Source organism: Microtus oregoni, unplaced genomic scaffold (assembly GCF_018167655.1).
Source record: "Microtus oregoni isolate MIOR12 unplaced genomic scaffold, Mior012 000003F_ref0000135, whole genome shotgun sequence".
Taxonomy (NCBI): Eukaryota; Metazoa; Chordata; class Mammalia; order Rodentia; family Cricetidae; genus Microtus; species Microtus oregoni.
Window position 1 is genome coordinate 3,070,222 of NW_024543062.1, and position 14,637 is coordinate 3,084,858.

At 53.4% G+C, this 14,637-nt stretch overlaps 1 protein-coding gene across 1 annotated transcript in view; it reads left to right on the forward strand.

Annotated features, from left to right (window-relative positions):
- The window catches only part of Mad1l1 (mitotic arrest deficient 1 like 1), a 320,097-nt gene that overhangs the window by 173,675 nt on the left and 131,785 nt on the right, over window positions 1-14,637 (forward strand). The window contains exon 12 of the mRNA XM_041648485.1: window positions 6,669-6,809. Coding sequence (XP_041504419.1) covers window positions 6,669-6,809 — 141 coding nt within the window. The remainder of the gene's footprint in view (window positions 1-6,668; window positions 6,810-14,637) is intronic.

The window sequence follows — 14,637 nt, forward strand, 5'->3', positions numbered from 1 at the left end:
TGGGTCTTCCCATCTACCCAGCATCAAGGTGGCATGCATATGGCAGCCATCCTCAGTGTGGTGATGGGTTTTACTAGAAGTTTGTCACTGTGGCCAGGGGCTGTTCTCTCCGGGGCCCTCACCTGGCTGCCCAGCTGATCTGGCACTGCAAACCCTGCTCCTCTCCTGTTTGAGTCCTGTTATCCCAGACCTTGGTGGCCTGTGGCTTTGCAGGGAGGTTTCTCTTGGGACCCATGTTCACTCTGTATAGCCTCATCACCCATGGTTGTAATTGGTCGATTACTTCACGTGGTTACTCACTGCTCACTTGGGTCATGATTGGTCAGTGAAGCCCTGGGAATTCAAGAGGACAGTTCCGTGGTTGGGAGTGAGCAGCCACCCCTCACAGAGATAGGTGGAGGTGGTACTGTGTTGGTTGGTGTCACCAGGCCTGGCTTGTTGTCTGATGTCCTCTGTCAGGCTGGATGTACCATGTAGGGCCTTTTCTTCTCTTTTGACCCTGAAAGCAGGCTTTTCTCATGCTTACGGTTCTAGAATGTTCCAAAAGGAAACAGCCAGAAAACCCTGATGGGACTATACTTAGTCTAGACATCCCTATTCCCTGTGAACTGGGGCTTGGGCTCTGGTCAGTCATGCCTCTGCTGTCGTGAGCACCAAGGAGCAGCTCTGGCTGATCAGAATGGAAGCTCCTGTGGTTCACAAGGCCACTGCAGCTGTTCAAGCACCTGCACCTTCCGACAGACATGCAACCTCCAGTGTGACATGGTATCCTGTGGCCTTCTTACTTTCTGGAACCTCTTCCCACTAGTGTGAATGTGCAGGGTGTATGCCAGGATTGACTCTAGAGACAGACTTCTGTCCAAGTCGCCTGTGTGCCTGGTGTGTTGAGATTCCCTTGGAATGGATACAGAGAGGGCCTGGGTCCTCTAGAGAAGACTTAAAGCTCTAAAGACCTTGAAGACTCCCTTATGGTGAGGCAAGTGGAAGAGCACAGGGCTGGGGGCATAGCTAGAGCTAGAGGTAATGGAGCCAGGACGCTTGGTAGGGAGCCATGGGCACCCCCATCTGTTCATCTCTTTTAGGGTGGGGTACAGCCACGTTCTTCTGATGGAGATAAACTTGTTAAAAGAAGGGCTTCTGTTGCCTACCAGGTACTGGTTGCACTGTGGAGGCCTCCATGCCTCTAGCGCACTTCTCTTGGAGTGCCCCATGAGTGGCCCTGAAAGAAGTAAGCAGGGCCGGGATTCCCAGAGTTGGGTGGACTTCCGCAGCTGCTGGTGCTGGGAGCTAATTGGGAAAGCTCTTTGCAGGCATGATTTATTTGTTCATAAGAAAGCCTTGTGAGGTGACTAAGAGTTGAGTGGAGGAGCCCAGACAAGGAGCGAGGCCATGGGGGCAGCGGAAGGACCGCAGGATGCCTGCGGAGAGCGTCCCTGCATAGAGGCCCTCAGAGGCTTTTCAGTCAGAACTGCAATGAGTGGGCGGCCCAGTGAGTCAGCACTGGCAGGGGAGGATGGGAGGGGCAGCTGAGAGGAGGGGAGAGAAGAGAAGAAAGGAGTGAGGGAAAGGGGCATTGCCTGCACTGAGTGTAGGTTCTGCTCCCAGCTGCTCTGCAGGGTGGAGGGGCCTCTGGGAATGGGGAGAGACTCCTAGGCTGACACACAGGTACCTCCAACCCTTTTGGTGAGGGTGGGAAGTGACGAGGGTTGCCTTGAGCCTTTTATTATCCGTCCAGCACCAGGCTCCCCTGCAGCCTGAGCTGGGCTTCAGAGCAGCATGTGCACTGGCCTTGAGGGTCACTCATGTTCACTTCAAGCAGGGGTGTTTGACACGGAGAAAGCATCCATGATAAGAGAAAGTAGAGGATGGCAGTGACGCATACACCCACACGGCAGACTGCTGTGTCACCTCGAGGGGGTGGGCTCCTTGCCTCTTACCTGATAGTCCAGTATCTCAAGGCTCAGGGAGACAGATTTTATTCTCTGGGGCACGGAGCAAAGCGATGTCCTGCCAGCATTGTCCTTGAAGTTTTTGGCATGAGTTCTGGCTTGTTCTCTGGAGGGGCATCAGACTGCAGGCTGGTCCTCTTCTCCACGTTGTCCCCTCTTTCCCATGGTGCACTGGAGGCTGGTGAAGAACTATTCCCTGGCTTGGGCTGTGTAGTAGTCTGAATGAGAAATGTCCCCTGTAAGCTCATATATCTGAACATTTGGTCTCTGCTTGGTGGCACTGATTTGGGAGGTTGTGGAACTTGAGGAGGCGGGGCCTTGCTGAGGAGCATAACACTGGGTACAGGCCTAGAGAGTGTACAGATTTGCCCACTTCTAGTTTGTGTTCTTTTTGGTGTTTGCTCTTGAAGATGTGATTTCCTGTTCCCCTCACCCCTATCCCATTATAGACTTTTCCTCTGGAACCTTAAGACAGAACAAATCCTTTCTTCCATAGTTGCTTTTGGTTGTGGTGTTCCATCACAGCTACAGAAAGAAACTATTGTGTGGTCTTCATGTCTTGCTCTCTGGCCAGGCCCCGTGGGAACCACCTACACTGCCCTCTGGCTGGGGTGTACTTTTTTGCATGCACCAGGTGCAGCCTGCATGTTATGGTCACCTGTAACCACCTGCTGTCTTTTTAGCACTCTGGCCCCTGGCCTGTTCTTGCATCCTCTGCCCCAAGGCCCAGTGGGCTGTGCTATTATGACCTCCATGGGCTTAAATGGGCCTTCTCCATGCCAAAGCCAGGTTAGTGAACTTTCATTGGTGGGTGAAAGATAAGTGACAGTCACACAGCGCTCTTGCGGGGCATCCAGTGTTATACAGGAGCAGGGATACTGATTCCTGTACCCCATGTTTGTTGCTTGTCCTGTGATGGTCATCTGTGGCCCCTTCTGGCTTGGCTGATTGAGTCCCTCCTAAATGTTGCCATGGAGGAAAGGACATTGTCAAGAGGCTCAGGTTCCAGAAGGCAGTGATTTGGAGTTCCTGGGTCCTGAAACAAGTGACTGTATGTGTATGCCTCAGTTTCCCTTCTAGAAAACCACTGTGAAGCCCTGGAGTTCTTTAATAGTTTTGTATGCAGCACTTACCAGATTGAAACATTCACCTGTGGAGGGAGGGAGGTGGCTCAGGTAGGGTGTGGGGTGGAGTCTGGGGTTATGACTCAGGAAACCACAGGAGACATGGCTCCAGAGTCATCCCCCCGCAAGGGTTATATAATCAGGAGACATGGCTCCAGAGTCCCCCCCCCCGCCCCAGGGTTATATAAGCAGGAGACATGGCATCAGAGCGCCCCCCCCCCCCAGGGTTTTATTAGCAGGAAGCATTTGCTGGGGAGAGGAGACTCTGGTGGAGCTGCCAGCAAGCTGTGTGGGGAGCTCTAAGGATAAAGCTTTGTGGGGTCATCAGCATGCTTGGGTGAACTTTTCGGTGATGCAGCTGCGCCGGTTACCCATGCTTCTATAAATGCACCCAGTTAACTTATGGTTCATCATCTAGACGTGAAAGAAGTCCTTTCTTTGGGTCTGTCATTACTCTCTCTAGCTAGGAGTGAGTTGAAAATGGCCATGTAACATAGCTTTAGTTAGCCATCCCCATGTGTGCATAATCCGCCCCCCCCCGTGTGTGTATGTATATATGTTCATGCCCTGTAGGTCAGACCACAACTTGCAAGACTCAGGTCCCTCCTCCACCATGTGGGTCCCAGACATCAAATTCCGATCCTCAGGGTTGGTAGTTACTCATTGAACTATCTTGCCAGCCCCCACCCCTTTAAGACACAGTCTCTCACAGAGTCCTAGTCTGGCTGATCAGCCAGCCCTGGAAGTTTTCCTGTAGCCACCCTACCAGTGCTAATATAACTAGCATGTCTCACCACACCTGGCTTTTTACATGGCTTCTGAGAACCAAACTCAGGTCCTTATGTTTGTACAACAAACCCTTTACCCATTGAGCCATCTTTCTGGCTCCTCTATACCACTGTATGATACCACCAGGTTTTTACTCAAGTTCGTCACCATTGGCTGTCTGACAGCTAGGATGGCCGCTGGCCTGTCCTGACCCAGAGAGGCACTGCCCAGAAGGCCACCCATCCCCTCTGATTGTCTCAGGTGGTCTTGAGGCCCCACCCTCAGTTAATGACTTCCTCAGGAAGACTGTCTGCTAGTACTCTCTCCTTGCCATTAATTATGCGGTGAGCAAATTTGATTGCTTTCAAACAGGATTGTTCTGTACCCGAGGAGAAGCACTCAGTGGAAAATGCCATTTTGTTTGGTGCTTGGCGAGCAGGTCTTTAGGGCTCTGTGGGCACCACCCAGGCGCTGATTTGTGCTGCGATGAATCACCTGTGCCCGCTCGAGTGGCATCGCTCACTAAAGAGCTGTTACTCAGTTGCACTACACAATACTCTCACTGTGATGGCCATTCCTTGAAAAGACAACAACAAACTTCTCTGGTTCTATTTTTCTTCTGCGCCAGCCTGGAAACACTGGAAGAGAGAAGCCCAGCGAAAGGTGGCAGCGGGGAGATTTACCGATCAATAAAAGAGACAATTACAGTTTGTTGATGAAAGGAAATCCCCCGCCCGGCCTCTCGTGGCATTGACACTCTGCTAATGATAACTTGGGTAACCAGCTCGAGACGATAAAAGTCAATGGGAAGATATAGGATTTCAATAAAGTTATGGCACTTCATAAACCTTCCCACGGAAATAGATCGCCCCCAGACCTGTGACCAGTTCCAGCTGGATTTGGAACTTTAATTTCTCACTTATTGAATTTTTTGGCACTCACTAATTATGAATTCTGTGCCGAGGTGATAACTGGATCCCCTGCCTGGGAGAGAAGAGAGCCCAGACGAGGCTTTGGAGGCCCATGGGCCAAGGGGAGAATGCTCTTAAATATTAGGGGCTTATAGATAGGCAATGTTGGTGCTGAGGGTGACTGAGTCCGGATGACACAGTCAGGACCTCAGCCACATTGGAAAGTCCTTGATGGCTGCTGGTGCTGCTCCTGGTGCCCATGTGGTCCGAGGGAGCTGGTCCGTGAAGGTCATAATTCCCCCCTGAGCCTCTTCTCGTATGGATAGATGTTTCAGGTCACGTGGGAAGAAACCACTGGCCAGGGACATAGTACAAGGTTGTGGGGGCCACTCTGAGCGTGGGTATGCGGGAGTATATAAGAGCCATGTCCTGTCCATCATCCTGAGACAGCACTTGCCAATGGTAATAAAATCCTATTGTTTTCATGAGCACCAGTTGACTGCAGGACAGCTCACTGGACACTTTGTCCATAGCAGTATTGATCCACATAGCTACCCTTGTGACCGCTTTCTTGCTGAGGGAGAACTTGAAACTTGGGGTGACTAGATAGCTGGCCACAGAGCAGAGCTGGGGTTGGAAGCTACTTCTTAGAGTAGGAGCTGTCCCCTCCTTCCTGAGCTATGCTGTCTGTCCTCTGCATCCTCATTGCTGGCTGCATGAATGGGCAAAGCTCAAGCAGAAGGTACCAAGCGTATCAGCAGGGATGCCTCAGGTTCCGGTTAGAAGCACAGAGCTGGGCTTGCTTAGACCTGCAGGATGCAGAGCGTCATCACATTACCCAAGGTGATGTTCAGAGGAGGTTGGTAAAACTGGGTCCTGGCAGACCTGCACCTCTGGAGGAAGGAATTTTCACCCCCACTTGTGTACTCCATTGAGCTCTTGGGAGGTGACATCAGGGTAGGGGGAGTCCCCAGCTTGAACCTGGAAGTTTGGGCTGGACCTCCTAGGAGTGAAATTTGTGTCCAGAGGAGCCCAGTGGCACTGCAGATTTGGGGCCATACCTAAGAACCCGAGTCATGGAGAAAGAGAGAATGCAGTAAGCTGTCTGGGGAGGCCAGGCTCCCCAACAGTGCTGTGCTCCATATGTGGCCCCCAGAGCATCTTGACTGCCCACACAGGGCAGGCTGCATGTCTGTGGTCTTCCTCCTGGCAGGGTGGAGTGTGTTTCCATTCAGCCCCTGTGACAGGTCTCTTTAGCATTCAAGGGAACCTGGGTCCTAGTCTTGGCAGCATCTGTCCACTGCTAGCTTTCTGGTTCAGTCTGTCAAGCTTAGGATCTCTAGTGTGCACAGACCAACCGAGGGTTAGCCAGAACTCCAGCTGCCACTCCCACTCCACTGAGTGCGAAGGCGGGAGTGCTGGGCATGGCTGGACAGGCCGGCGGCCTCATGTGTCTGTGGGTTCTCTGTGGAGGTGAGGTTCTAGCTGAGAGACCTCAGCTGTTTCTGGAGCCATAGTGTCTCTGGGCACTTAGTGCATTAGTTAGGACAGAGCTATGGGTTTTGAGTGCTCAGATAGGGCAGTGCTCGCTCACCAGGCTTGTGTTCTTGTTCTGCGTGTCACTGCTCAGGAGTCACATCAAGTCAGTATCCTCCCCAGCAGTGTTGGAGTGTGGTGCTGGCAGGCTTGACTTCTGCCTTCGCTGACCCACTGAAACTGAGTCTGGAACTCTGCATGCCTGGGTTTCTCTCTGTTTCGGGCTCTTTGGAGGTGTGCACCACTGGCATACGGAACCAGGGCGCAGTCCTGAGCTTATTGAGTTCCACATGCAGGGATCTCTGAGGCTCCCATCTCTGTATTCCCCCCAAGCTACCTCACACACCATCCCCACCTGATCTGTCTGTCTGTGTCCTCAGGAGCGAGACGGCATGCGTGCCATCCTGGGATCCTATGACAGTGAGCTGACCCAGGCCGAGTACTCAGCCCAGCTGACACAGCGCATGTGGGAGGCCGAGGACATGGTTCAGAAGGTGCATGCCCACAGCTCGGAGATGGAGGTAAGTGGGTGCCGTGGATGAGTGGGGACCATGTCGGGGGGGTGCAGCCATGGGGATTATTTTGATACCTGCTCTACTTCTATGGCACTTGGAGGTCAGAGGTTTCCAGGCAACCCTAGGCAGCAGAGGTGGGTGTTAAGGGGATTCAGGGTGAGGCAAGGCCTCTGCCAGCTCAAGTTGTTGCCAGGTGCCTTGAGGACGATCTATGCCATGTAGCCATGTGGTCCCCGTGGAAGCCTGCTTCCTCTCACTGCATGTTCCTGTGGTGTTCCTGTCTAGGGGTGTCTTCCAAGCAGTCTGTGGCTTCTTGTCTCTCCCTGTCACCTCCTACAGTATTGTGAGTCTTCTGAAGTCTCATTTTGCTTTAGTGAGGGCAGAGACAATGTCCCCTTTTGAAGAAGAGATAACTCTTTGGCCCCTGTAGGCTGCTAGGCACTGGGAACCAGTGCAGACCACATCTGGCCTCTCCTCCTGACTGTTCTGTGCCAATGCAGGACTCCTACCTGCTAAGCGCTGGTATTCCCTGTGGTGCGCTTCCCTGAAAACCACTCCAGATGCAGGGGGAAGCACATGCTCACCTTCCAATAAGGGGGTGGAGGTTGCTTAGTTCTCAAGAGAAGCTAAATGACCATCTAAGACAAGGTGGATACTGCCTGTCGGGAGATCCACACAGCTGTGCCTCCAGAGGCTGCCTGAGCCTGCTCTGCACCCACTTTTCAGTTGTATCTCTGCGCTTGGCTCTGGCTGTGACCCTAGAAGCGGGGCTGTCATTGCCCACATTGTAATGACAAGAGAGCTGATGCCCAGAAGCCCAAGACTGAGCCCGAGCTGCCAGGTGCCTGTGAACAAAGCTAGGTCTGCCCTGAAGCACTACCCACCTGCAGACGTCCTGGGCCAAGGCCTGCGACACAAGCTGTGGCCCGTCAGCTCTTTTGGTGTCCATGCTCACACCTGTTGGGCTAATCCTTGACCTTGGTGTGATGTGCACACACTCGAGAGGTGCCGCTGGGCCAGCCATCCTGTGTAGGCAGCTTGACTCTTGCCCAGCCAGTGCTCCTGGTTGTCTACCTGGAGAAGTGTCCAAAGCGACAGCCAGAGTGGAATGGGGCCACATGCATTTCCCAGAGAGCACTGGAGTCCACACTGAGCAGGGCCTTTCCCTAGGGATGCAGAACCTTTGGTGAGAGGGGCGTTTAATAGACAACTGTGAGCTGGCCTGGTGGCACAGGCCTACAATCTAAGCTGCTTGGGAAACTGAGGCAGGAGGGTAGTAAGTTCCATGTCAGCCTAGGCTATAAAGTGACTTTAAGGCCAGCCTGGGCAGCTTAATGTCTGCCCTAAGTAAAAAGAAAGTGGAGGATATAGCTTAGCTAGGGGCTGGGGTGTGGCTCAGTGGTAGAGCACCTGCCTAGAATCCCCCAGTGAGGGGCTGGAGCAGGGCTCAGTGGTAGAGCACCTGCCTAGAATCCCCCAGTGAGGGGCTGAGGTGTGACTCAGTGGTAGAGCACCTGTTAACTTTCATGAGTCCCTGCTTAAATCCTTAGTACTGCAGAAGCAAGCCAACAAATATATAGATGAAACCCATGATAACCACAGAATGAAGTAGTGTTTTAGGTGTGAGGTGGAGAGTTGTGGGTTCTTGTGAGAGAGTAGTCAGAAGCTCCTGACATCACTGTACCACGTCTGGGACACTAAGGATGCCCTTTTGATCCCACAGCCGTGAGGATGGCTACAAGCTCTCAGCGGGAAGATTGGAGAGTGACAGGAGTGGGAGCTGCTGAGCTCTAGCTCTGGGGATGGCTGGTGACAAGGCTGTGCCATGGTGAGGAAGCCATGCTCCAGGCGCCCTCCTGTTCTTCCTGCCTGTGAGATTCTCACCAGGTGCACTGGGCCTGCACTGTCCTTGCTTGGAGTAGCCCTCACTGACTTTCTTGGCAGAATGGACCAAACCCATGAATATTGGAGACCCACTTGGGTCCTGTGTTGATTCCCACCGTGCTCCCCAACACCCGGCTGCACATCCATCCCCAGGAGTGTGACCCACTGGGTCTGCTGTGAGCTGCTGCATCCCAGCCCTCCACCCTCATTTGAAAGGTTAATTCAGGCTCCAGCGAGCTGTGCCATCATCAGTGTAAGTGTGTTAATAGCCGTTTTATTACAGCACATTTAGCTCCATGAGAAATGCTAACGAGGAGAGATTTGCGGGTCTGCTCTCTGACACTGTGTGGTGCCCCTGGTGTTTTCTTGCTAAGAGGTCCCGTCTGTGCTGCTCATGCATTCCACATAGGCTGTTAGGAGCATGATAGTTTGGGCACAACCGGAGTTGTGTGTTCTCAGTCAAGTGAACAGAGTCCTGAAATTCAGCTCTAGCAGGTGAGTGCTCCCTGTCACTCATGAGGTGTGTGTCAGACACTCCCTTTCGTTCCCTGAAGGGTGTAAAGATGGGAAGTTCTTTGTCCTGTTTGGTCCCCCAGAGCTGTGGTAGAACCTGTGGGTAGAGAGCTTGGAGACTCAGCTGGTGTTGAGTAAGGTGCTCTTACTATTTTCAGTCATTGTCACTGCGACTGTTCATGAGGTTAGTACAGGTGGAGGAGGCTGAGAAGTTCCCCTGACACAAACACCCTCAGGATCCCCTTCACAGCTAGCTCTCCTGTGTGTGGGCACTCTGGCCTTGTGAAGCAGGCTCGCTCTTTGTGACCTTCCTCCTCCAGCCCTAGGTGTGTTGGTATCATGGCTGTGATGAGATGGAGCCCTGGGCGGCTTTTCTGTTTACCCTGTGGCTCCTCTAGCTGTGCTTTGGACTGGTGAGTGTGTCACCATGTGTTCAGACACATGACTATGTGCCTCACCTGCACAAGAGACAGTTGTACCAGTTAGTCATAGACTCCCTGTCTCCACTAGAGTCCTCCTTCTCATACAGTGGTGCCCTGGAGGAGCACAAGGCGTGGCCGCCCCAACCCTTTGAGGGTGGAGTAGCATCTGGATTTAGAGTAGAGAAGGAAGCCTGCCTGGAGGTCTAAGTGGGGGGGCGGTGCACCTTCTGCTTCCACCAGGTGGCAGCAGACAGGCTCACTGCTTTCTGGGTCTAGCCACTCTGGCCTGGAGGGGGCTAGGCAGGTGCTGGAAAGAATGGCCAGGAGGACGGGATCCAGGGAACTGGGCATATGCTGGGAAAGCTTGACCAGAGGGAAGAACCAGGCAGATGTGAGAGCGCCACAGCTGGGTGGTCTGCATGAAGGGAGCTGCAAGGATGAAGGTGGCCTTGGCTTTCTGCTTCCCAGCTTTGTCCTGGAGCCTGAACTTAGGAGCCTGCTTCTTCCCCGACCACTTACTTCTCCTCCCCACTCTGTTACTGCCATGTTGAGTTGCGTATACAGTTGGGTGCTATATGAGTTCCCATTTAGTGAGAAGGGAGATGAGCCAGTTTGTTTAAGTACAGAAGGCAAGATGTGCATAGACCCAGAGGAGCAGGGAAAGAGAGCTTGCCTCTGCAGAGGCTGATGTGGACTCCAGGGGTTCTGGTGAGATGGGAGCGGGTGTTCCTCGAGTCAGAAGTTCTGGGAATTGAGGGTTACTTGTGAGGAAGACTGGTGGAAAAGCCACCCAGCCACAGTGAGCCAAGAGACTTCCCATGCAGCCATAAAACTTGCTGTTTACAGCCACACCCTGGCCATCGCCAGCACCTGCCCGGTCTGCGGATCCACGGCCTACGCTTGTTGTTGCCACCAGCCCCAAGCTTTCTGAGGAAAGCACATGGAGCCACAGCTTGGTTTTATCACACTTGGGGGGTTCAGCAGGCACACCTTGACCATCTCAGGTCACTCTGTTAATCACATGTCACCTGCCACCTGTGAGTGCAGTCTGCGCAGCCTTATTCAGGATCTCTCCAGACTCCTGGGGACAGGGCTCAGTGTCTTTTTTTGCAGTTAGGAAAACTGAAGTCTAAGGTGAAGGGTGGCCCAAACAAAACCTTCCTGTCTCTTGTTCTCCCCATCCCATGAGTATGTTGACATGCCTGGTGGGTGCTTTCTAGAGAATTCACTCATTGCCAGGTCTGAGAGCTACACCCAGAATAAGCTTAGCACCTCCTAGGTGCGGAATGACTGGAGAATGGCTGAGATGAGGGGGCCAGGCATCATCTTGGGACGCTGAACAGCAGCCCTGTCTTGATCCAACCCTTTGTGTTCCCAGGCCAATGGATGGGTCTCACAGGGCTTGATGGTCTTGCTGCAGGTTGTAGAGCAACAGCCATGTAAGATAGTTTTCTGTTGCCTTACCGGACAGTCAAATTCATATAACAGAAGCTGGGAAATGGTTCATGCCTGGAGGGCTTTAAAGTCTTGTCAGGAGTTTATTAGCTGAGCTGCTTGTGTTGACACAGTAAAAACGTTACGTAACTTCGTGGACCTCCTTCCTTAAAGACACCCCCCACACACACACATGTTCCTTGCAGCTGTGCAAGCAGGCTCAAATCTGGGACATAAGTAGTGTCTTCCAGGGAAGACGTGCAGTGCAGAATGGAGAGTGAGCCCTCACATTGCCTGTGCAGTGCGGAGTGGAGTGGAGAGTGAGCCCTCACATTGCCTTGCAGTGCAGTGCCGAATGGAGTGGAGAGTGAGCTCTCACATTGCCTTGCAGTGCAGTGCCGAGTGGAGTGGAGAGTGAGCCCTCACATTGCCTTGCAGTGCAGTGCCGAGTGGAGTGGAGAGTGAGCCCTCACATTGCCTGTGCAGTGCAGTGCGGAGTGGAGAGTGAGCCCTCACATTGCCTGTGCAGTGCGGAGTGGAGTGGAGAGTGAGCCCTCACATTGCCTGTGCAGTGCGGAGTGGAGTGGAGAGTGAGCCCTCACATTGCCTGTGCAGTGCAGTGCAGAGTGTAGAGTGAGCCCTCACATTGCCTGTGCAGTGCGGAGTGGAGTGGAGAGTGAGCCCTCACATTGCCTTGCAGTGCAGTGCAGTGCGGAGTGGAGAGTGAGCCCTCACATTGCCTGTGCAGTGCAGTGCGGAGTGGAGAGTGAGCCCTCACATTGCCTGTGCAGTGCAGTGCGGAGTGTAGAGTGAGCCCTCACATTGCCTGTGCAGTGCAGTGCGGAGTGGAGTGGAGAGTGAGTCCTCACATTGCCTGTGCTGTGCAGTGCGGAGTGGAGTGGAGAGTGAGTCCTCACATTGCCTGTGCTGTGCGGAGTGGAAAGTGAGCCCTCACATTGCCTGTGCTGTGCAGTGCGGAGTGGAGTGGAGAGTGAGCCCTCACATTGCCTGTGCAGTGCGGAGTGGAGTGGAGAGTGAGCCCTCACCATTGCCTGTGCAGTGCGGAGTGGAGTGGAGAGTGAGCCCTCACATTGCCTGTGCTGTGCAGTGCGGAGTGGAGTGGAGAGTGAGCCCTCACATTGCCTGTGCAGTGCGGAGTGGAGTGGAGAGTGAGCCCTCACCATTGCCTGTGCAGTGCAGAGTGGAGAGTGAGCCCTCACATTGCCTATGTGTGCAGTCCTGGGTTGTTGGAAAGTGGAGAGGTGTGTGCAAGGAAGCACCCTAGTGTGGGGTCTGACTGCACATCAACCATCGAGGAACAGGCATTTCTTTCCCCAGTTTCATGGACAAGAGGGAGGAGGGCCCAGGGAAACAGGAAGAGTATCACTAGTCATGAGGTAATTCAAGGCTTCATCATGGGTGTGTGGTGCTGCCCCCCCTCTTTCTCTGCCTCTCCACCCCTTCACCTATTTCCTTTGTACTTTTGTTCCTAGTCTTCCCTTCTGTTTGTCTTTTCTGTTTTCCATGTGTTTCCATGTGCATGTATGGGTGTGCATGCCATTACTGGTGCATCTGGAGGTCAGGCCAATGTTGGAGCCTTCCTTTCACCCTGACCTGGAGTTCAGATGTGGCCAGACCAGCTGGCTGTTGAGTACACAGGCTCTTTCAGTCCCCAGCTCCCCACACTGTGACTTCAGGTGCCCATTGCCAAACGTGGCATTCTCCATGAGTGCTGGGGATCTGAACTCATGCTTTCATTCTTGTGAGGTAGCCACTTTACCCTCTGTCCCCCCCGCCCCCCCCCCCCTCTCTCTCTCTCTCTCTCTGTGTGTGTGTGTGTGTGTGTGTGTGTGTGTGTGTGTGTGTGCGCTGGGAATGTTCATTGCCAGATGTGCCAGCCCCAGGGCTGGCCATGGGTGGGCAGGCCCTCCTCTCAGGACAGTCCTGGCCGGGACTAATGTCCTTCAGCAGTTCCAGCACAAGGCATGCTTTGATTCCAGCAGAATCAGCTCAGCAAAACAAACTAGAAATGTGGAGCGGGAGACTCCCAGTAGCCCGTCTCTGGCAGGGTTGCTGCCATTTTGCCCGGATTTTATTTATTCCATTTAATAAAGCGGCTGCGGAGGTTGGAAGCAGATATCACGAGTCCTCTGTCGACGGAGCCATAAATACAAGTGTGTGGCACTTGGATGCCACGCGTCACCTGAGTTGTGTTTCCAGCGTATTTAATTAAAACAGATTACAGCGCTGCTAGCTACATGGAGACTTCCTCACAAACGCCCTGGCATGCTGCTTTCTGGTGAGAGGACCGCACTGTGGGTGCAGCATGGTGGAGAAGCTCCAAAGAGTTCCAAGAAGTGAATCCAGGAGGTTGAAGGGAGTCACCGGAGGAACCCGGAGCCTTATGTGTGCCAGGAAATCACTCTGCCACTGCCTATAGCCCTAGCCCACTGGGCCCATCTCATAGATAAAGGACAAATACTCTTAAGAGCTGAGATCAGATGTTAAGACAGCCTTTGTAGAGGTCACACAGATGATAGGCGGCCATTGGAATCCCAGCTGCATGCCAGATTGACTGTCCACCACCGCAGTTCCCAGATCTGAGCTCCGTCAGCACCCCTGCAGGGTTTGTGGGAACACTTGTAGACCAGGACCCCCTGTCAATATTGGATCCATTGTGTGGGCTGGAGCCTGGGAATCTCCTGTCTCAAGTTAAGTGCCTAGGATTGCTAGAGAGTGGTCTCTATGGAATCACTAACCCTGAATGGAGTGGGATGGTATAGGGTGGGGCCATTTGTCTCCTCCATTCCAGCAGAGCCCACTGCTGCCCTCAGAGCTTCCACTCCCATAACCCATATCACAGTCTGCAACTTTGAATGCCAGAGTATGCTGTCTACTCAGGAGCTGGCTGCTCTGCAGCCACCAGAAGCAGGTGTTGTGCCTGCCATCCGTGTAGAAGGGAGAGACTCCTGCATCCATGGCTACACTCATACCCCAAGGAAAAGCCGAGCCTCTGAGTCTTGGCTTCTTCAGTGTTAACTCTGTCCTTGGGCAGACTCTGCCTGCTTGGGTCCATATAGGGCTTATATTCTTGTCTCAGGGGTTCTCCCAGCTAGGCTATGCTGTGGTGTTGCAGAAGGTAATACCAGCCCCCTTCAGAGCTTGGGATGGCCTGTCCCAGCCTGCATCCTCTGCAGGTTTTACTGCCTCCCCCTCCAAGCTGTCTGTGTTCCTGCAGGGGTGCTAGATCATCAGGCCGCCGCTTCTCACTTCAGGATAAAAATAGCCCTGCTTCTGTGCAGGATGGAATGTCACAGGTGGCGCATGTCCAGGGCTTGTGTCTGAACACACACAGTCCCCAGGGCCTGACTGGGGACCATGGCCAGCGCTGTCAGTGCTTCTGCTGGGGTAAGAAAGGTGTGCTAGCCTACCTGTCACCTTAACCACACCTGAGACAACTACAGCTGTGCTGGCCCAGCACTGTTGTCTGCCTCTCTAGAGCCTGTCCTGGGCTGCTGTTACCATATCCAGCCTGGGCCCGTCTCTGGACCAGTCTGCCAACCAGTCTTCCCTGTGTGTAG